The 22,854-nt window shown below is 37.7% G+C and overlaps 1 protein-coding gene across 1 annotated transcript; it reads right to left on the bottom strand.

Moving 5' to 3' along the window:
• Positions 1-2,625: 2,625 nt before the first annotated feature.
• LOC132103950 (serine/threonine-protein phosphatase 2A 56 kDa regulatory subunit beta isoform-like) lies at positions 2,626-22,225 on the bottom strand. The gene is made up of 13 exons (XM_059509061.1): positions 20,592-22,225; positions 15,146-15,342; positions 14,009-14,110; positions 13,791-13,883; positions 13,123-13,253; positions 12,956-13,015; positions 11,911-12,019; positions 8,548-8,601; positions 8,369-8,419; positions 7,587-7,706; positions 6,482-6,609; positions 6,266-6,367; positions 2,626-4,347 (listed from the first exon to the last, which is right to left on the bottom strand). The coding sequence occupies exons 1-13, from the start codon at positions 20,785-20,787 to the stop codon at positions 4,179-4,181; spliced, it is 1,512 nt and encodes a 503-aa protein (XP_059365044.1). The 5' UTR covers positions 20,788-22,225; the 3' UTR covers positions 2,626-4,178.
• Positions 22,226-22,854: the final 629 nt, after the last annotated feature.

Genomic DNA, 22,854 nt, shown 5'->3' with positions numbered 1-22,854 from the left:
TGATTATGAAAGATTAATTGCCCTTTTTTGGCTACTATTTTCCCTCACCTACTCCGTTAACACATACACACACGTGTGTTAATTGAATATGTTTAGAATATCTTTTCTTTATATATATATATATATATATATATATATATATATATATATATATATATGTATGTATATGATTATACATAATAAAACATATTCCAAATATTGCAGTGTTCTTGGAATTGGCTTCTGATTGCATTTACACACGTGTGACCAGCAGGCGTCGCCAGCGTCTGGTTTACGCATAGACAGTAAAAGAAAGGTTTAAGGGAGTTTGAAACTGTGAATCATATCTGTAGAAGTTTAGTTAAAAAGCTTTAGAATTCTCGATTTCTACACACCAGTCCCGTTAAATATATAAATCATAAACAAGACATCAAACTTATATGTGCTAATGATTACTTTTTTTCCTTTTTTAGTATCAGGCAGTTATGGAGGAGAGGGGGGAAATCCAAGAATGCTTTAAATTTTTGTTTCATTTAATGTAACAATATTTGTAAATGTACAGTTTTATACTTTATACTGTCAGACAGAACAGCCTTATTCATTCTAGACATTTTAAATATGACCCTGTATGTATAAAATACGGTCGTTCTTTCTGAAGGACAACAGAGGGGCAAACTGCAACAGCTTTGGTCATGTGACTGTTTACACCAGCCATGAAAAAATGTTAACTTGAAATCACGATCTAGCCTACACTTCTGTTGACACGACTGTTAAATATATAATCTGAATTAACTGAATTGTAAGCACGAAACAGCAATAAAACAAGAAACTGGAGGAGATTAACTCACCTGTATGACTCCACAAGCAGATGCCAGAAGCTTTTAGGAAAAAAATTAGCAAACCATGTCTTTTCACCGAATGCCTTGTTGTTTTAAAGCTGTTGCTTTTTTAATAGGACAATCTGACATCACTGTAATTATAATTACCATTACAAAACACTATGCAAACTTAACCACCCACGTTTTAAACATCTGCTCATGTTTTAGGAATGAACCGAATGACTTCAGTTTCATGTCAATAGCCATGTTTCCATCAACTTGTCAATCGAATTATCTGAAGTTCGGTAAAAAAAAAAAATCATGCGAATAAAGCTGCTGAAAGTGTGTTTCCATCAAACGGCTTTAAAGCGAATAAAACCCTGTGCGTAATGACGTCACATGCTGTTTCGCGATCAAATTGGTATATCGAATTGATTTGAGACATTTTAAGGTGTTTCCATTCATTTTCGCATTGAATCGCACAACATTCAAGCAAACATTTGCGAACAAAGTTTTGCTAAACAAAATGGAGCTCACGTCCCGATTAGACCCCCTGCTGAAGGCTACAGGGATTTTGTGAATAGAAAGGGCTGGCCATCAATCGTACTGTGGTAGACGATCGTTGCATCATAAGGGACATTTGTGTCGGCACTCCCGGTAGTGCGCATGACGCGGCAGTCTTCACCACTTCTGACCTGAACAGGTGCGTCTGTTTACCTTGGTAGATGGTACACTTAAGCAATCTCAGATTGAATGAAAATGGAGTTCATATATATTCATATATGTTTCATTTCCACACTGATGTACAGTACAGGCTAAAAGTTTGGAAACATTACTATTTTTAATGTTTTTGAAAGAAGTTTCTTCTGCTCATCAAGCCTGCATTTATTTGATCAAGAAAAAAAATATTAATATTGTGATATATTATTACAATTTAAAATAATTGGTTTTCAATTTATTATACTTTAAATTATCATTTATTTATGTAGTGCAAACCTGAATTTTCAGGATCATTACTCCAGTATCACATGATCCTTTAGAAATCATTCTAATATTCTGATTTATTATGAGTGCTGGAAACAGTTCTGCTGCCTAATATATTTGATGAATAAAAGGTTGCTGCGAGACAACTCTCTTTTTTTATCCATTTATCGCTGTTTGAGCGCTTTCCATTTACTCCGGAGGACGTCCCACGGCTTGTCGTAACCTTTGTTGGCCATTTCCTTCGCGAGTTCCTGATAAATTATGGCATTTCTTAGATTTTTGCTATCTAAAATAGCCGTTATATTTTTCTCATAAATTAAATTCAAAAAGCATCTCGTCTCCTCGTTTGACCACTTACATCTGTCTTTGATACCCGCCATGTGTGCAAACATAGGAGGCGCAAACAGAGCGGAAATAAACTAAAACTTCTTCCGGGTTGCAACCATAAAATGACCTAAAACTTAATCGCAAATCATTATTTATTCGGCAAATAACGTTTCCATCAGCGTTTATCGCATAAGCCGTATATCGATCAAGATAAATCCGATGAGACCGACCGTATTTCATTTGAGTCGATATTCACGAAATTCAATCGAATTTTACTGTTTCCATAAGGCATTTTTCATTCGATATCACATAATTCGGATAAAAACGTGTTGATGGAAACATAGCTAATGATGTGATTGTGAACAACGTTTTCAGCCTGACTAAAACTAAATGGTCAGCTTTGAATCAACAACAACTTTCAGAAGTAAAAGATAATGTATAAATACGGTAGGCTACTAAAGTGAACTAAAAACCCAAGATGTTTCAAAGGTTTTGAGTGAGAATAATGACAAATGTGTTCATGATGCTGAGTTATTCAACACAAGTTTTCATGTTTGCATCCCACTTTTATACATTCAGATCCCAAAGCCGCTTGTCTCCCCAAAATACAATGCTCTGTTTAAACACAAGACTTTGATCAAAAGGACAGTGCAACTCTAGTTTTAGTGATGCTACGTATGCATACAATATCAGTCCATATTTATTGCCGTTTCTATTCTATTTCATTTTTCTGTTCCATTTTGTTCCCATGAAATGTGGTGTTTCTGCAGATACCAGTTTCCTCAGAGCTCAAACAAAAGGAAGTCAATCCAGGTGCTTTCTTTTGAACAAGAACAAGAGTGTATGCTTTTCTCACCCTTTTCTCAATAAGACAGACTACTGTAAAGCAATAATCAACAATGGCAGTTCATTTGAGCGTTGACACACTCGAAGTGAATGGTACATTCTGATCTAATCCCTGTTGTCTTCTAAACTGTAATAAACTTCTCTACAACATCCACACACACTCACACACTCGCGCATCAGATTCTTCTTAAGCTTTCTCAATATGCCTACACACGCAGTTCCTTCTCATCAGAAATCATCTACATCAATAAATATAAGCAACTAAAATCAAGACAAAAAGAAGAGTCTGTCCTCTCTTGAAACTGTACTGAAATACAAAGAGAATGTTTGCAAGCAATTTGATTTAAAATAAATAAATAATAATAAAATAAAATAAAAATTGCGGGACACACATTATTCAAAACAGATGAGAATATTGCTAAATTAAAATATTCTGAATGAGAGAAAAAAAAACATAAGAACAGACTAAAGTGTTGTATCTTCAGAGCAAGTTTAGTTTTACCTAGCAGCATACTTCAGTCATGTTTATGAGGTGCTACACTAGAATACCCCCACCAACACTATAATCAGACATAGATATCATATTTTTATATATATATATAAAAACATCAGTTATATTAGCATAGAAGTAGTACTTCGATAATAAGCTGTAGAAGTAGGAACATTAGAATCTGTACTTTTAAAGAAATTTGATCTTCAGGATCATCATAATTCATTCCTCTTCAGTGTTTGACAGTTATGCAGAGTCTGTTGGGTCGATTGACGGGGGGCTCGGATCGGGCCCGAGAGAAACGGAGCCAGTTCTGGAATGACAGTAATGAAGGATGTGTTTGATTGCGAGTGTGTGCATGAGTGTCACCCCATGCAGGTATGTTTCGCATGGTAAGGTTGATGATCCCGGTTGGTGTAGGAATAGAAAGAAAAGATGCAGAGAAGCAGGTGTGTGAAAAGCATGTATGAAGCATATGAAATAGTAGGATGCATGTGAGAGGTACACATTTTTTTTCTCTTTTATATCTCACTCGTTGTGTGTGATGTGTGCTTCAGTGTTTTTCAGATATCTACATATGGACAGGCGGTCGTTCATGTGCTTGTGACTTATGGTGTCTGCATGGTGTGCGTTTGTTTTCAGATGGAGATTGAGGCATTGATTGGTTCCCAAGTCAGGTAATTACTGTGTTTTACAGTGCTGTGATATTTTGTGTGTGCGTGTGTGTGTGGTTTCTAGGTGGTGTTGCCAGCGCTGGTCTCTGACTGGCTCTTGGTTGTGTTCTCTCTATCCTGCAGGTTCTTCTGGTTTCTGCTAGCCTCAGCCAAACTCTGCAGCCGTCTCTCGTGCTGATCCTCCAAATTCCTCCACAGCTCAGCTCGCTCCTTCTCCTTCTTTAGCTCTCTGCAGAGAGGAAAAGGGTAAGGGGAGGAGTGTAAAACAGAGCATTATAATAAGTTCAAAATAAGTGCTTTGTTCACATTTAACTTTTAAATACACGTCCAGCCTAATTGGTCTGTATAATTACAAAAATAAAGATATAAAATAAAAATAAAAATGTTAAATAAATATAGAATAAAAATATATATTTTTTATAACTTATTATAAAATTAAATAAAAATTTATTTATTTATTTAGTATTTACAATATTTTCACCCTGGAATTAGTTTTCAGTGGCTTTTTACCTTTACCTATATTGTTTTTCTAACCATAAACAGACATCAGTGACTTTAGTGCAACTTATAGAACATTATAGTAATTTGTAGCTTAAATGTTTATATTTTATTTTATTTTTATAATTTGACAATTTATATTAAATTTATTTAAAGTATTTTTATTTGTGCATTTTTGTCATTTTGTTGTCAACGTTTTTCTGTTTTATTCTAAATTTATTTTTATTTCAGTTTTAGTTCTAGTCATTTTAGTACGTCAACTTATCAGGTTTAAGTTATATAATAACATATATTACTTAAATTAATTGTTTTAGTTATTTATGGTATATTTAAATAGGATATTATATTATGCATTAATATTTATTCTATATGTATTATATATTATAGATGTATTAACATCTATATAAATATTTCATACACACACACACACAAACGTGTGCGACCTCGTACCGTGGAACAATAGAGGGGGAAGAACGACTCCAGGGAGCCGACCGACGGCAGGGGAGCAGGTGGGGGAGAAGCCAGAGGTGGAGCGGAGAGCCGATGAGCCAGGGCAACACCGGAGGAATGAGGGAACCCAGGGGAGTTGGTGGACTGACTGGCCACGGTGGAGAGGAGGGAGCTAGGAGCCATGGTGGAGCTGCTGGGTCAAAGGGACGATGCGGAGTCCGGGACTCAGAGGCTGGAGGCGGACACAAGGGATCCTCTAGCCATGTCGCCGATAGAAAGTGGCAGACCCACGGCGAATCCAGTGAACAGATGTTGGGCTGAGGTTGAGCAAAGGGGCTAACGGGACAGCGGTGGCAATGGAAAACCAGTGATGGCAGGAGAAGGCAGGAGAGGGAGAGTGGGTGGGAAATCCAGATGGACATCTAGTTTCAGGCAGACAGACCGTTCAGGGCTGACAGAGAGTTCATATGAAGGCAGGAGACGAAGGGGTATGTCTGCATATATTTCCAGATGAATTAGATCCTTATTACTCTCCATAGAGCGCTGCTCACCTTGACCTCAGTCATGGTGCAGTGGGCAGAGCTTCCCTCCACGCGCTCTCTGTCCATGACACTCTCCACCGTGGCGAGCTCTGTTGCCGTCTCTTGCACCTGGTCTGACGTTGTGGCCTCCGGCTCTGCAGTGATCCTCAGCTCTGTCGCCGTCCATGGCATTGGCTCGTCGGTCACAATGGGCTCTGGCTCTCCAACAGCGGTGGGCTCAGACTTCAGCTCCACGCAGCGGGGAGATGGTGGGCTGGGCCACAAAGGCGGCAAAAATTCCCCTGAGGAGCATCTCCAGAGCGCTGCGCTCTGCACTCGCCGTTCAGGCTGGTTTTGTAGAAAGTGCAGAGGCAGAAGTCCGGGTAGTGGGTATGGTTGGCGATTTCCACAAATAGTTTCATAATTTTTGAGTTTTACGTACTTGACATACATCAAAGTGACTTAATTCTCTATATTATATTATTTCCATATATTATATATATCAATTATTATTTGTTTAAATTATATTTTAACTCCTTTAATCCAACAACCCGGCTTCATTCTGGTGTATAATTAACACGTTGTAGGATGCAACCTATGAAGTTTTGTCCTAAATTTTTACAAGCAAAAGGAGTTGCAATACTGTTCATGTTGACTTCAGCACTGTCATGTACTCACTTCTGTTTCTCCACTTTGTAGGAGGCAGTGAGATCATCAAAAAGCTTGCTGTTCATCTCCATGAACGTCTTCAGCACATTGTAAATAAGAGAGATGATCGTCCTAAAAAGACAAAAAATAAATGTCTAACAGGCCTATGCAAAAACAGTCTTAATTGATGTCAATAGCATTAACGTTACTGAAGAGGTTCTAGACACATGTTAGAATGACACTGACTGGTTCCAGTGCTCTTTGGAAACTCTGTACAGCGTGCCAAAGACCAGAGGCAGGATGACCTGGCAGTTCTCCTCTATTAGACTCAGAATGTACTCATTATTCCAGAAATACAGAGCCCGCTCTGCAACCTGAGACAGAATAAAGAGACAGAATGAGGGACCTGTACACAGGGGCGATTCTAGGAGATTTATTTTAGGGGGCTCAGCCCCCAATGAGGGTATAATAATGAAAAATTATAATAAATAAATAAATAAAATATAAACAAATTTTGACTGAAAGGCTAGGGTGGTATACTAAACCTATTGCAGTATTCCACTGTATTGGATAAGTTAGATGTGTGTATATAGTGTATAACATTTGAATAATGAACAAGCCAAATACAAATCTTCCTAATCACACACACAATTTTACTGTTTGCTTTTCTAGTACAAAGCTCTTTCATTAGCTCAAGTATATATACCTCTTTCTATGCTCAAATACTGTCTTTAATCATTTCTGCGCATGACTGTATGGTCGTTAAAGCCACATGCACTGTTATATGTTTTATATGTAAAGCTAACTTTTCAAATAAAAATAGCAACATTTTATAAAGTATGAGTTCATATGTGTTAAGGGCTAACGTAACATTTTTGGAGGAAACTGTGGAGTGATGAGGGGTGAACACAGCAAAAACTTCACAGTAGATGGGAAAGCGATTGCTCCCCCATGAAATTTTGTAAACTGTATTTATGGCAAAGAACTGCACAGATGCAGATATTATAACAATCTATCGATAAACACACACCTCGTCCTCTGTTTCTCGCTCTGCAGATTGAAGAACGCGCTGAAAGACGGGGAGGAGCCGAAGTCTGCCAGCGTTTTCATATGAAATTAAAAGGGGACTGAGGCGATCACAAATTCATGTACAGTTATGGAGCTAATCGCAAAATTTTTAGGGGGGCTAAAGCCCTCCTAAAAATGGCCTAGCGACGCCCATGCCTGTACACAAACAGGTGCATACATCACCTCCATGTGTTCACAAGTACTACAGGAAGACGTCTGACGAGCAGCACTGGTGAACGACACGGTGTGGGAGGAATGCTCGAGTGTGAAAGAGGGAGCTGACCTGGAAATGAGGGCTGGAGATACATGCAGCAATCTGTTTGAATAGAGGCTCCTGCACACGGATAAACTGAGATGGTTCAATCACGTCCAGAATCTCCTCGATCTCCCCCAGGAACATCACCTGAGATCACATGACACACTTGGAGTGAAGTCCATTTTCAATCATATATACGTGAGTGGATTTAAAAAATGTGACCTTCAGCATCTGCTTAAAATTTCTGTCACTGGCAATTATCACTAGCCTGGTTTCTATTCACACATTTATGTTTTTGTTTTTTTTAATGTGCAACTTGGAAGAAAACAGTCATTATCTGAGACAGGGCTTCCCAAATAGGTGTTCTATAATGATACAGAATGTAAACTTATAATAAATAAATGGAGCTGCAATAATTAGTGTGATTATCAGTTCAAAGGCTGCATAACTGGTCTGATGCACTGCGTGTTTCAAAATGATTGATTATTATAATTAGCAAAGAATATATATATATATATATATATATATATATATATATATATATATATATATATATATATATATATATATATATATAAATGTATATTTAACAGTACAAATTAATTTACTAGAGTTAAAACAAAAAATATATTTCTTACTTAATAATTTTTTTATCAGCATCGGAGAACTGTGAACATGCAAATGTGTCATAAATTAATGAAATATTTTCTTAAAATCTCAGGGGATACTTCAAGTGAACCTTTTTTGTCTAAAAGTCTGGGAACCCTTGTCTGAGAGGTAAAACTTTATGTATGCAATGCTTTTCTCACCTCTTTCTGAGTGCATGTCTTGGGCCAGTATCTCAGCAGCCCCCTGATGATCTAATGAAGGAGAGAAAACAGACAAATGAATGAGACTACTTTTTTGGTGTGACAGCACAGATATATTGGTATTAGTAGCAATTCTGGTATGTGTATGAAGTTGCATGACATAATTATATTAGGCTTACATGTTCTGTAACTGTGGCATCCTTCTCCATGAATTGCACCACACAGTAAGCCAGCTATATGAATAGAGCATAAAAAAGATTTTAATAAAGTCCCTTACAGGATTTTTACACACTGTAGATGTCACTTCAAAGGCTTACTGATTTTGGCTTTAAGGAAACTGTTCATTGATTATAGTGAAATCACACTCTTTCACTGTGAAAAAAATATTACAGCCCTTATCTGACGTTCATGGTTTGATCTGAATAACTGAGCTAACTTCACAAATAAACCATTCTTCTATTAAGATCTCAAATGCCACCACATGGCTTTATCATCACCAGAGTTTCTGCAGCAGTCAATGCAATGTCTGTGTGGCATGTGTACTGCGCAGATAATGCAATAGTAAACCTGCAGCATAAGCTAAGGATCGTCATATTTGTCCTTGGGATCAAAATTCTTACCCTAGGCCAGACACACTTCATGTCAGATATATAAACTGAATGAATGAATGTATTGTGTTTAAAGTAACTCAAAATCTGGTCTTTAATACAATATGTTAATGAACCTACTCAAGCATAATAAATTATAGACTCGCAGTTTTAAGAAAGCAATGTTTCAAGAAGAACCACTGAGACGCTACATAACTAAATGATGACATCCTAGTCTGCACACATATGCTGCATTTATTTCCAGATTAATATTATATATTTCCTGAAGAGGAGAGACACATAAAGCACCTGAGCCTCAGAGATTACAGGCAAAAGGGCGAGAAAAGGATGTTTTGTGTGTGTGTGTGTGTGTGTGTGTGTGTGTGTGTGTGTGTGTGTGTGTGTGTGTGTGTCTGCACATTTGATATGGCCACGAGTGAGTGTGTGCTTTTTGTTACCACAGAAGCCCTTCTGCACCGTTGCCTTGGTGAGCGGTTAGTGTGGTGATGGTGTGTCTACTTTAGGAGGGCTGATGTCACATAAAACCCATCTTTCCCCAGGGGGTAATAGCACTGTTAACTCCCTTTTCTATCTTTCTTTCTTATTCTTTCCCAATGAGAACATCATAATTATCCTCTTAGTTCTCAGTCTATGTAGTGCTTTACAAAAAGGTTCAGATGTTTATCTTGTGAGGTTGTGTTTATGTGCATGTGTCTGAATTTTTGTAGAAGGTAATGGAAGCCTGTTGTGGCTTCAGAAAAAAAAATTAAGAAAAAAATAATAATACATGTTCATTTATTTTGCATTATTCCTCCTTACATCTCACAGATGCCACTTCATATCTCACAATAACAACTTTATATTTTACATCTGCAACCTTCTCAATCATGGTTGCATCTGACTATTGTAGCTTTATTTCTTCTTAATTGTGAAATCATATCTATATCTCACAATTCTTTATAGCTCACATTTGTGACTGTACAATTTTGACTTTATATATCTCACAGTTCTGAAAGTACCTTCTTATTTTTTTAAAGTAAAACTAAGATTTGGTATCTTTTAGCACAAGATAAAAAATTCCATACCCAAGAGACACCTGAGTGAAAATATATGCCCTGGTGTCATGCAGTAGTTAGAGGCTCAATGGGAACTAAGCTCTAATCATCCAGTATAAGTCCCCCAGACTTAACCACTCACCATTAGTTCCTGAGCAAACAAATAAAATAGTAACCATATCACAACAGCCACAGGTTACATGGAGGTCAAAAGAGTCACCAAAATGCACTTTTAATGCTGGTGACAAAACAATTTATAAAAATAGAGTTCAGGATTTAGCCTTTCATCTCACTGAGAGCTCTCCAGAAACGTGTGATGTTCTGAAGAAACCTTGAGGCAAGTGTGATTAAGGATTTGGCTGCACTGCACTTCTGTTTCTGTGGAAGCTACATAAAATAAGTCTGGCCACCCGAAGACATTCCCTGGAAGAGCTCTATAGACCATTGTGGCAAGTTGGAAGTATAAACAGCCCGGAGTGGGGCCACTGAATTATGGATGGGGTGATATTGACAAGGGAAAGGGGAAGTGTAAGAATGTAGGACAAGCACTTACAGAATACACACACACACACACACACTTATAGACATACACAAACAGGCAGCACTAATACTACAAAAGCACTTTTCAGAAAAAACATGCTGTTTATATATATATATATATAAATCTACTGAAAGAATGCATACAATACAGTTCAAAGGTTTGGGGTTTGTAAGATCTTATTGCTTACCAAGGCTGCATTTATTTGATCAAAAATACAGTTAAAACAGTGATATTTTGTATTGTATTTGCAATTATTATTGTGCTGGCTAATATGTTTGTGGAAACAAGCGGCAATATTCCAGTCTCTCTCTTGAAACCAACACGGAAGTGACTTAAACTATAATTCATAGTGGCTAGAGACCGGATGCAAAAGGGAGTCAATTCCATAGACGCTCCATGTTAAAATGCCCAACTTTACAGCAGAAAAAACAAGTTTACAGCCTGGTACAAAAAGTGGATTTGGTCTATATAGCTCATTTTGCCCTTCATGACAACTGTGAGGGGGGTGAATTAGTTTTTTAACTCATCCGTTTGAATTATATTAAGCCTTAAAGTTCTACATAATTAAGGGCGTGGCCACTTGAGTGACAGGTGGATTGCCACTGCTGTCACCATCCAGCTAGGTGGGTGTGGTTTCAGCAACCAGCTCCACCCGCATCCCACTTCTTTGACATTTTCGATTATCCAGGAGTGACGTGCAGTCACATGCTGCCAAGATGGCGACAGGCATTTCCACCCAATTTTAGGCTTCAAAAATGCTCTTCAGAAACCTATGGGTGACGTCACGTCCATGTTTTTCTACAGTCTATGGTGGAAACCATTATTCTTTTTTCAGTATTGTTTGATGAATAGAAAGTTAAAAATAACAGAATTTATAATTTTTTTTAAAATACAAATTTCAAAAGTGACCAATGTGTCCTTTATGAATAAAAGTCTTAGTTTTCAAACAAATAAATATTACATTTTTACTGACCCCAATCTTTTGAAAAGAGTATATGTGTAAACAGTCAGCCATACACACACATTTATACACACAAAGGCAGGTTAGTTCCGACTTTAAATGTCCAAAATTGTTTCTGGTCACTAAAAATGAATTAATGTTATTGCACAGAATTATCAAACCAAGTGGAATCAGCAAAGAACAAAAAAATTCTTTGCAAAGAACAAAATAACGTTCAGCAGAGTTTAGAACGACATGACTGTGAGTTAATGATATTTGTAAGTGTAAACCACTGGGCCACTGGATTAAGCGTTAGTATTTAGCCCCCTTGTGGTATGATAGCCCATTACAGGCCATTAATTAACAGCATCGATCTGTATGTGAATCCAAGTGTGAGTGTCTGGGCGTCTGACTCATACCTGTGCATGAAAAATGGAGAGAGACTTGGCAGTGTGCAGGGGGATCAGGACCCTCACCAGGAACTGCTTGTGCTCTGATTTGAGAGGCAGAGCAAAGCCATTTATGATACTGGAAAAAAGGAGAGGAGAGGAGAGGAGAGGAGAGGAGAGGAGAGGAGAGGAGAGGGGAGGGGAGGAGAGGAGAGGAGAGGAGAGGAGAGGAGTAGGTGGAAAAGAGAAAAGGGAGAATAAACAGGATTAGTATCAGTCATTCTGATGATGCTCTCTACACTCATTCGCCACATTATTGTTCATCAGCTAATCCCCCGCTAAACCCCCCTCATCCGTCCTCTCTTTTCGACTCGATATAGTAAAGTACATAAAATGCATATTTTTTCTGCATGGGAACCTTTGTTTTTCGCTCTAATTCCACAGCTCTCTCTCTCTCTCTCTCTCTTCAGTAGTGATCAGAGAGATGTGTGGGTGGTAGGCACTATAAATACTACCGACATCAACCTGAATTTAGACCTCCATCCCCAACACTCTGACTCATGCCTCCCCCTGGTTGTCTCCCTCTTCCCCTGTTTCTCTCTGTCAAAGGTTTGCTTTGTTTATGCTATTAAACACTTCGAGAAACAGACTCCATTTTGTGTGCATTGAACCCAATATGTAAAGCAGCACTGGTTTGACTGAGATCATGGCTGTAAATTATATGTTTGGACACGCTGAGGATGGGAACATGACTGCAGGTACATGCAGCGAGCGCTGATGTCAGAGGTCTCTGCTAAGTGTCTGAATCACCAGCTCACACACACCATAAAGCATCTCTCCAGTAATCTGCTGCTACATTAAGTTATGTAACACTATAATTTACTCATTTAAGATTATAGTACAAATATCATAAGATGCTATATGTACCTCCTAACTCTGGAAACAATGAATAAACCACAGGCATCTACCTTATAATCTTCTCATTTACATTGGGTTGCTTTATAAACATCATCTGATCTGATCTTTAACACACACTTATTGTGCTTTCTATTTGGCAGTTTGAAAGTGTATCTACCTTCCCAAAATTTCCAGAAGTTCAGCAACTCCATTGAAACGCTCAGTTTCATAGATGAACCTGCAGATTTTAAAAATAGATATAATGGCAGACATAAAGACTAACAAAAAGCAGTCACTGGCTGTGTAATATCAATGCTGCTCATGCATTTTGTCAGTATGACTGACCTGAGGAAGATGTTGTTGATCTGTTTACGGATGTAGGCCCTCAAGCCCAGAAGTTTACCATAGACACGGTGCAGGATAGTCTTCAGATATTCTCTCTCTCTGGGGTCCTCGCTGTCAAATAACTCCAGCAGCTAAACACACACACACACACACACAGTCAGCCCTTTTGCACTTTATTTAAAGCACTACTCATGAATATTTATAATTAAGTGTGAGTGTAATCAGAAATACTAACAGTCCAACATGGAGGCTAGACTGCCTGTTGGGTATCTGAGAAATACTGACTATGATACAATACACATTTAAAATTTCATATTGCTGCTTGAAGATATCAAGACTAAAAGAAAAAAGAAACATAAAAATCACACTGAAAATGTTTAAAAGGGTGTGCCAAAACTACAAATCAGCATTGTTTGTCTCTAAAGACTGGACTTGAAAATGGGCTAGGATCACTTAATTGCCTTGAGTCCACTTTACCTGTCCATATTCATTCATGTGAATTCATTATGTATTTATTTTATTATATTTTAGTGCAAAGAAAAATGCAGAACAACACATATAGTATTTTTTAAATTACATTGCAGCCTTATTATATCTACAAATGATAATTGTTAAAAGTCACACATGGCCTCTATACCTATATCTCTACATCTATACAAGCTCTGTACCTGTAGAACAAACTTCTGATCCACGTAGCGCTTGGCAAGAGAAGGCTGGAAATCTGGACTCTCAAGAAAGCGTAAAAAGAATTCATACACCAACTAGATAAAAAGAAAACGATAGGATAGGAGAGAAACAGAGAGGAAATGGAATCAGAGCTGGGACACAAGCTATAGCTATATCAGTGTGTTTTTGTGTATATAAGAACCTGAGAATGTATGTGTACCTGTAAGTGAGGCCAGGAGGCTTCCAGAGCTGGTTCATCCTCCTCCGGATCAAACTCAGGGTTTTCACTCGGTGGGAGAGTTCGAAAAATGTTCACTGAGATCTACAGGAAGAAGAGCGGTTGAAAGGTTGTGTTTTACAACAAATGATGAAAAACAAATGATAATGAAAGACTCAAATTTTATTTTGAAAAAAGGAAAAGGAAAGTGATCCTCAAGGGCCATTTTTAATTTATTCACCTTTTTGAGCTTTCTTGCTCCGAAATGGTAAGATGGTAATAATCAGATTGATGAAATCAGAATATAAAACATTATACTAATCTATGACCACATTCATATGCAAATTCACTTAACAGCTATTTCAAATTAAAAAAATATATAATTATTCACAAACCAATTGAAATCCAGTGCAATGCTGTGAATATTTCAATTAAAGGGATAGTTGCCCAAGAAATTAAAATTCTGTAAATATTGTTGTAAACCAAACAATTTTGGTTACAATTGACATTCATAGTACATAGTGAAAAACACTTTTCAAAAGATCCTTCATGTTTCACAGAAGAAATTAAGTTATAAAGTAATTTCTATGTAAACTAAGCCACTGTAATTCTTTTCAGCATTGCATCTCTTTGCGACTTAGTCTCATTATTGATTTCACCAGAACTCATTGCTATTTGCTTTGCTCAGTATCAGTTGAATGGAATTTCAGGTAAATGGAATTTCATTTTAAAAGATGTCGATGTACATTTCTACTGATCAGAGCAACAGGCATTCATTGTTACCTGATTTGCAGAACTCCTCTAGTAAACGAGGGGTTAAAAACAATGCAACAGCAAATGCAAATAAACTGTATTATCAGAGGGCACAATTTCATTCTTAGTGAATTCTCCCCTTTGTCATTCACATCAAAACATAAAAGGACCAGTTAACAAAAATCAGTTGCTTCCCAATTAAGGTGTTATTGTATTTCAGCTACATACTGTACAGAACTAATGAAGCTGAACACAAGGAAACGTAAATGAGTCTTTAAGTGCACTTGGAGCATTGGAGATCCTGAGATCTTCCCCATGCGTCCTCTGCTCTTTTATCAAATCCCATCCTACTCCATCACTTTTTCTCTCTTTCGCGATTCATCTCACCATCTTAATAGCCTCTGGGTACAGGGGTTCGATGAGGACTCCGCGACTGGTGGCCACGCTCTCCACAAGCTCGTTCAGCGCAGCACGTTTGATCTCTTTCCCCTTCAGGTCGGCCACACAGTCCAGAAAGTCAAAAAGCACACAACACTGCTGCAGCTTCTTACAAAACAAGTCATGAAGTTCTGCCACTGGAGCATCTGTGGGACAGGAAGGTGAAAAGATGAAATCTAGTACACAAATATACTTATACAATATACTCCATTACACTGCACATTTACTATTTACCGTTTTTCCTAGTTTAGCTTGCTAATAAACCTGGCATTGTACACATATAACGGTTCTATCTATCATTTAGGTCATCGCAAGAAATGTGTGATTTTCTTTCTTTTGCAGAACACAAAATAATCTCTTTTGCCGAACAGTTTTGCTGACCAGTGACTTACATTTTAAGGAGGAACAATTATAAAATACCTTCTTTTATGCTCCACAGTGCTTACACATTGTCATTCTTTTCAGCATATTTTTTGTTTTCAGCACTTTTTGTAATGCTACACTCTTAAGTTCCAAAAGAGGGTTTTCATAGCGATGCAACCATTTCTGATTCCTCAAAGGATCTTACAGTGAACTTCAAAGAACCATTCGTGCAATGGAAAGTTTCCATGGATTTGAAAGGTTCTTCATGTCAATAAAGAACTGTTATTTTTAAAAGTGTATGCACTCACACAGCACAATTACATTAAAGATTGCTGGAGTTACACAGACACTTGGATCTATAGAATGTATTAATGCAGATTTCTTGAAGTGGATGGATGGGATGCTAATGAGGAATGAGTGGAGGCGTGTGGTGCTAACAGGATTAGCGGGTGCTGTCTCACTCGTCTGTGGACGTAGCACCTCAAGCCACAATAACCATGAAAATCCCCTCCATTCATCCAAAAACTCAACACAAAATACATACCCTTCCATACCTGTATACGACTTATGAATCGCTCTCTTTTTCTTTAGCCTCAGCATGGCACTTTTCAACAACAACTCTCCATTAAAAGTGTATTAGTCTTAACAGCCTGCAACAGCTAGACCCAAACCAAGTGGGTCGGCATGCAGGAAGCTAGGTCAAAGGAGACAGACAGAATAAATAATAAACAGATGCAAATAAAGAGAGGGATGTGATGAAAAGGGGTGGTTTTGTAGTGGTTTATGTGTGTGTTTGTCAGAGGGAAGGATGGGGTGCAAAAGAGCATGACACTGCCACAGCAGTCAGAACAGAAAAAAAAACTAAATTGTCTAGGGAAAAGTGTGAGAGGGAAAGAAGGTGGAGACACACTACTGGAAACGCACAGCGCATGAGGGTAAGAGCAAAGATGAGTGTGTGAATGAAATATGAATTTGAAATGAACTGAAATCATGGAAAGAATGTGAAAACTATAATTACTTATGTGAAGAAATAGCAACTATTTTACGTCTGAAGTTAAATATCACTCGTCATCTCACTAATAAACATGCTGTAATGTTGTACATGCAAAGCTACTAAATATAGAGTGGCCAATAAGCAACAGTGGAGCATAGAGAGAGAGAGAGAGATGCATGCTAGGGCAAGAAAACATTGCAGAGAGAGCAGGAGAGATGATGTCATCCCTCTGCCCTGTTCCTCTCCTCATGATCTCCTATTTCCCCTCTTCTCCATCCTTCTCTCACTCTCATTCACTCTGTGGGTCTATGTGGCAGTGTGATTTTATTGAGGAAACTCTTTATGGTTAAAGAGATATAACTGTGTTTGGTTGGCTGTTGAGATCCTGTATTTTTTAACCACCAAAACCCATAAACAGAGCAGAGCAAAAATACTGCACAACAAAACAGGAACCTTGAATTCACAAATTTCAAATGCGATTTTTTTGATGATGTGGAGTGATGTAGGCAAATTAGGAGTTTCAGGAAAAGTGAACTTCAACGCCGGTGTGGGAAGCTATATTATAAAATTAATAAATACATACAATACTATATTATAATAACTTTTAAACTAAAGCTATTACTTAAGCTCTAAGGTTAAAGCAGGACTTAATATTTTAAATCACGTATATTTATTGAAAGAAAATGGTTTACTATAAAGTATATAATAATATAATCAAATATTATCATTAATATGAATATAGAAATAATGTAATAATATATTCATATGAATTACCACAATTCAAAAATTTCAGAAATAAATATATTTTAAAGTAATTCAAATCTGACCAAAACAGACAGTAAAAACTTTTACAATATACAAAAAATGCTGTTCTTTTGAACTTCCTATTCATCAAAGAAACAAAAATGTATCACTGTTTCCACAAAAACATAAAGTAGCACATGTTTTCATTGATAACTGATAATAATAAAAAATCTGCATATTAGAATAAATTATGGAGGATCATGCGACACTGAAGACTAAAGTAACGGCTGCTGAAAATTCAACTTTGCCATTACAATAAATTACATTTTAAAATATAAAAAAACATATATATTTATATGTGTATGTGTGTGTGTGTGTGTGTGTGTGTATTTTTTTTTCTTCTTCTTCACTTTCTATGGACAGGGACCAATCTGGCTCAACAAATCTTGTTCTCAATAATAGCTCTCTCTCAGTTCAGTGTTCTTCCACTTACAGCCTCACGTGCTTATCCACTTCACTCTCTCTCTCTTTCTCTAATGCTCTTTTTCTCTTCCCTGTCTCTATTATCACTCACTCCCTCTTTTATTCTCTCCCTTTTCCTCTCTTGCCCTTTTTATTGATCGGAGGAGGCCAAAGTGGGAGCAGGCCTTCTGTGTACTGTAACCTAACACCAGTCCTGACCAGCTGAACCCTGCAGGAAGAAGCAGGCAGATATGCACCCACCCCAGGAAAAAAAATTGCTTTCTTAAACACAGACATATTTGTTATCCTGTAAGATTCCTTGGAGTATGATGATTACAGTACACAAGTACAGTGATCATCATACTCGGAGGTGATTGCTAATAGATTTGAGATGCTGTCCTCGCTCAAAACATGCATTTCTGTTTCACTTATGGATTTGGGAGTTTTGAGAGCTCTGAGCTGCCCATTGTCTATGTGAAGACACTCTCCCTCCAGCAGTGGCAGCTATTTACAGAGACAAACTCAAATAACCTTTATAATGACCTAAATACAAATCAAATAAATAAACATGAAGAGTAGAATTCAAAGGTCTACAAATGAGAATAAGCACTACCAGTTGCTCAGACCATTAATACATCGACAGTCTTTTTTATTTTTATTTTTTCAGTAACCAATAACCCAGACTAGCAAACCTGGCAGTGTTGGCCATGGTTTTGGCCATTCCACCAATTAAAGATTCTGGTCATGTTTTGGACTGATAAGCGTCTTTTCCTCACTTTCTCTCTATTGCACACATGCACAGTTAATTTTTAAGTTAATCTTGTGTTAAAAAGGAATTATATATATCACATCTAAATATGCTGTTCCATTAATGGATCTTAAAAGTGTAGCAGGTACAAGGTGCAAACAAAAAATGTACGACTAATTGCCATTCTAATAGGTGTTATTTTGGTGTTGTGATCATTAAAAAAGAGACAAAAAATGTTGTTATAAGGCATAATAATCATTACCTATTATTATAAGGGATATAAAATCGTTATTTTGCTTGAGTTCAGTTATAGAATTAAGAAAAAGATCCCAAAATTGAGACTGATCAAAACCTTCCTTAAGTTTCATTAACGGCCTACTTTTACATGGCTAGTATTTGTCTATGGTTTGATGATATTATTTTAAATTAAACTAACGCTTTATTAATCAAACATAATATCACATGCAAAAGAACTGTGCATTTTTATACAATTATGGGTTATGAAATACCAGAGCTAAATTAAACTATAGCCAGTCATTGGGGTGAAATTTAATACAGTGTGCTTAATAAGACGAAATGAGATGTTGATTAACACTGGAAATGTGTCTCTGTGACATGTGAATGACTAAAAGCAGGTCAGCTGGATGGTTAAACAGGACAGGGGCTCAGTCTGGACCCGCTGTGACACCAACTGGCAACACACCCTCAGCTGGAGTGTCTCATGAAAAACTGGTACCACTAAATCCAACTTCACTGGAAATGTCGCTCAGATGATTCCCCTATTAGAATAAGTGAATCATGCTAAAGTGTGAATCATGAAATTGTTTATGAACTTGAAAAACCTATGAAGCCGAGAGCCACAAATGTGGGGATGACACTGCAACTGTGTATTCTTTGTGAAAAATATCACAGATCAGCTACTCTGAAAATTAGGTGCTATGCATCTCATATGTTTTATTTAGGACTCTAAGACTCTCTATTAATAGCTGTTTAATCCTTGAGCTTTCTAAGATTCTAACCAAATTGTATCACTCCTATACTTGAATAAATTAATGGATTATCTCAAACTACCCCCACATTCAACACAGTAACTTCCTGGCCACTTCCCAGTCTGTGGCTTACAGTTTCTTCATGACTTCTGGTTGATGGCCAAAATGAGCTCATGGAAGTGGAACTATTATGATGTCCTGACTGAGGATGATTTTAACCACAAAGCTTTCTAAACTAACAAAGTAATTGGCACTGACTATGACAAGCCTTCGGATGCCACTGGGGAAAACATTGAGTTTAAAAAATTATTTCTGCTGCTAATTCAATTAAGTTATTTAAAATGAGGCAATGCAACACAATTGCTACTTAATTTCATGCCATGAAAAACACATTTGTAAAACAAAAATTTACTCAGTGCATTTGGACTACATGAATAATTTTGTTGCCATTAACTAAACCGGATAATGAGTTTCTGATTCCCAGCAAACTTTGGACTAGGTTGTTGACTAGGAAGTCATATGGTTTATGTTGCTTCACTTAATGAACAGTTATGCAAACCCCACTGCAATGAGCAATCTCTTCTTCTTTCCTGCACTTGCCAACATCCTACATTATACATCATAAGAAAAGTGACATTGCTATGCTAGCCAGTACAGCAAAGGGTTCACTGGACTTACTTTGATACATCTAATCTTATAGGGGTCACTCAGTTAAGTTAGGTTTCTGCTACACAACACAAGCTATTTGAGTTGAGTTGAATTTAATGTTACAAAAACGGCTTTCCATTACAGTATATATAACCAATAAAAATTAAATCAAAACACTGGATCTTTCAGATTATATATCCTTGGATGATGGTATCATTAAAGGGAATTCTGCTAGGGAGTCTAGCTGTGTTCCTCAAAAGATTTAGTTACTGTACATTTGGAGTCCTTACGGAAGTTCAATGACATCTCTCAAGGCTGCTCAAGAAGACATTGAGTTCACAATCACCAAAGCTATTTCATTATCAGGGGATTTATTTTTATTCTCCTACTCCTAACTAACATCCCATTAAAAACAAACCACCTCACGTCCCAGTTAAAGGAACCTACCTTTAAGCAAAGGCAGCGGGGTGAGCTCCACCTGGGAGCTCTGATAGCGGAACTGTGAGGAGCTATGGGACCGTCGCTGCCGGGCACGGCGCATCGAGCGGCGGGGGAAGCCGTCTACCTTCTCCGCGCTCGGTACAGAGAAGCCTGTGGTCGGCGATGATGGGCTCGACGGAGGTAGCTTCGTAGGGGTCTCCATCGCTTCAAAGGTGGTGCTCGGCAGAAGACTGTTCGAGGAAGGAAGCCAACGGCGAGAGCAGGCTCCTAAGTCAATTGTTTATTTCTTCTTGGATTTAAAAAGTAAAATCAAAAAGCAGGGATCGACTAAAAAGAGAAATCATCTAACCTGGTTAAAAATGTAGACAGAGGGATGGTGGAGTAAAATCTATTGGTCTTCAATTTGACGCGTCTCTCGCCCGTGTTACATTAAAAAACGAGATTAGACTCGGAAATAAGCACAGGGATGGATGTAATTGTCTATTTCTTCATCAAGAGATATTGAAGTGAACATACATTTCTACAATAAAGACACCGCTGCCGTAGCCTACTGTCGTCATCAGAAAGTCATCGGCCTAAATTTGGTCTTTATTTAAATATTTATAGGCTAGAGGCATAAATCGGTACCGTATTAAAACTCGGGTGTAGTAAATATAATATTCAGAGATCATAGGTAAATCAATCCATGTTAGAGAAACAAACGAGCAATTAAATCATTTATCTCCTCCACACAGGTACAAATGCACCACTTATTAGGCTAATTAAAGGTTTTCGTCATATTACCAGTCACCAGTTCTGCGCCTCAAGTCCTTTTCAGAGCCCTCCGGCGTCCCCCTACTAAAATCCGTTACCGTACAGTCGGTTCGGTTCGGTCAGATCCACACAGGGCGGGGATGAACTGCTTCAAACGTGCCTACATGTGTAGAGCATCACGGTGGCCGCTGCAGCACTGAGACCCCCTTCTACCTCCTCGCCTCAAATACTACAAGAAACCGCTGTTCAATTACTTCTGTATCACAAGGACGTTGACAGTCTCGCTGATTTTCCCCGTCGCCCTTCCTCTCCGCTGATTGCTCGTGTTTTTCCCGTTTCTTTATTTCCCAGCAGTCAGTGTCGGTCGTTGTCTTCAGGTGGTGCAAGTGGATGTAGATGCTACACACTGCGGATGACGCTCACGCGCTCTTATTTATTTATTTATTCTTCCTAGTACATTTGCGCGACCCTCTTCTAGACGTCGCGGCGTTATGGCTATATCGTTGACTCTCTTCACCGTTTAAGTGACTATTTCTTTTTATTGCATCTTTATCAGTCAGCTGTTTTCTACCTCAGCCCCTTACCCTTCTCCTCCCTCTGTCCCTCCCTCACCGTCTGCCTCAGTCTGTGTTAGCCGCTGTGTTTTGGGACTGTCAGGTTAGCCATTGTTCTTGCTTCATTCGTTCATTATTCCGCGCGTTCACCCGTCGATATATCCGCTGATTTTTGTTCAGTCCGTCACTAACTACGGGTTCTGTGATATCAGTCGAACGACGGCGTGCCGCTGACCCAACTACAGACTACTAAATGTGATGCTGAACGTTATGGGCGTTTTGGCAATCGAGAGACCATCCTCCACTGCTGTGGGCTACCATCGAGAAAGACAGAGTGCTATTGATATGGCTCGTTTCACAGAAATTTTCTTCAGGGTTTCATGCATTGACCTATTCTTAGGTGTAGCTATTCGAGTCAATGACAAAAACAAAAAATTATTTCAAAAATCAAGTTCTTAAATTTTTTTATACAACTACATTTATATTTTAATGACTTAAAAAAATGTCCAGCTGGATTACCATCAAGTAGGCTACAGCACACACACACAAATAACGTTTTTTAAAAAGGCTAAATATTAACTTTTACAAGAAAAACATTTTTTTTCTTTTTTCTTTTTACAAATACCATAAAAACACCAACTTCTTGACCAGAAAAAAATATAAAAACATGTGTCAATAAAATGGCCACCTGCATAGGTCACACCAAATTTTTTTATTAACAATAAAATTAAGAATTAAAAAAATATGTCAAGTTGTTTATTCCATTATTTCCTTTTATTTCCTTTCAATGGCACTTCGGAAGTCTACAGTTACACTTTCTTTTCTTTTTTTTCTTTTTTTTACTAAACCCCACTAAAATATTACTTTTAATTCAGGCTAATAAAAAAAGAAGTTTTGAACCATAAACAAAACTAGGATGTATTATTATTCGCACGACACACCTAACACCAGTTCACATTAAT

Source organism: Carassius carassius, chromosome 2, assembly GCF_963082965.1.
Source record: "Carassius carassius chromosome 2, fCarCar2.1, whole genome shotgun sequence".
In the NCBI taxonomy this organism is placed as follows: domain Eukaryota; kingdom Metazoa; phylum Chordata; class Actinopteri; order Cypriniformes; family Cyprinidae; genus Carassius; species Carassius carassius.
The sequence above is the reverse complement of the archived record's forward strand: the minus strand, read 5'-3'. Positions and strand labels throughout refer to the sequence as shown.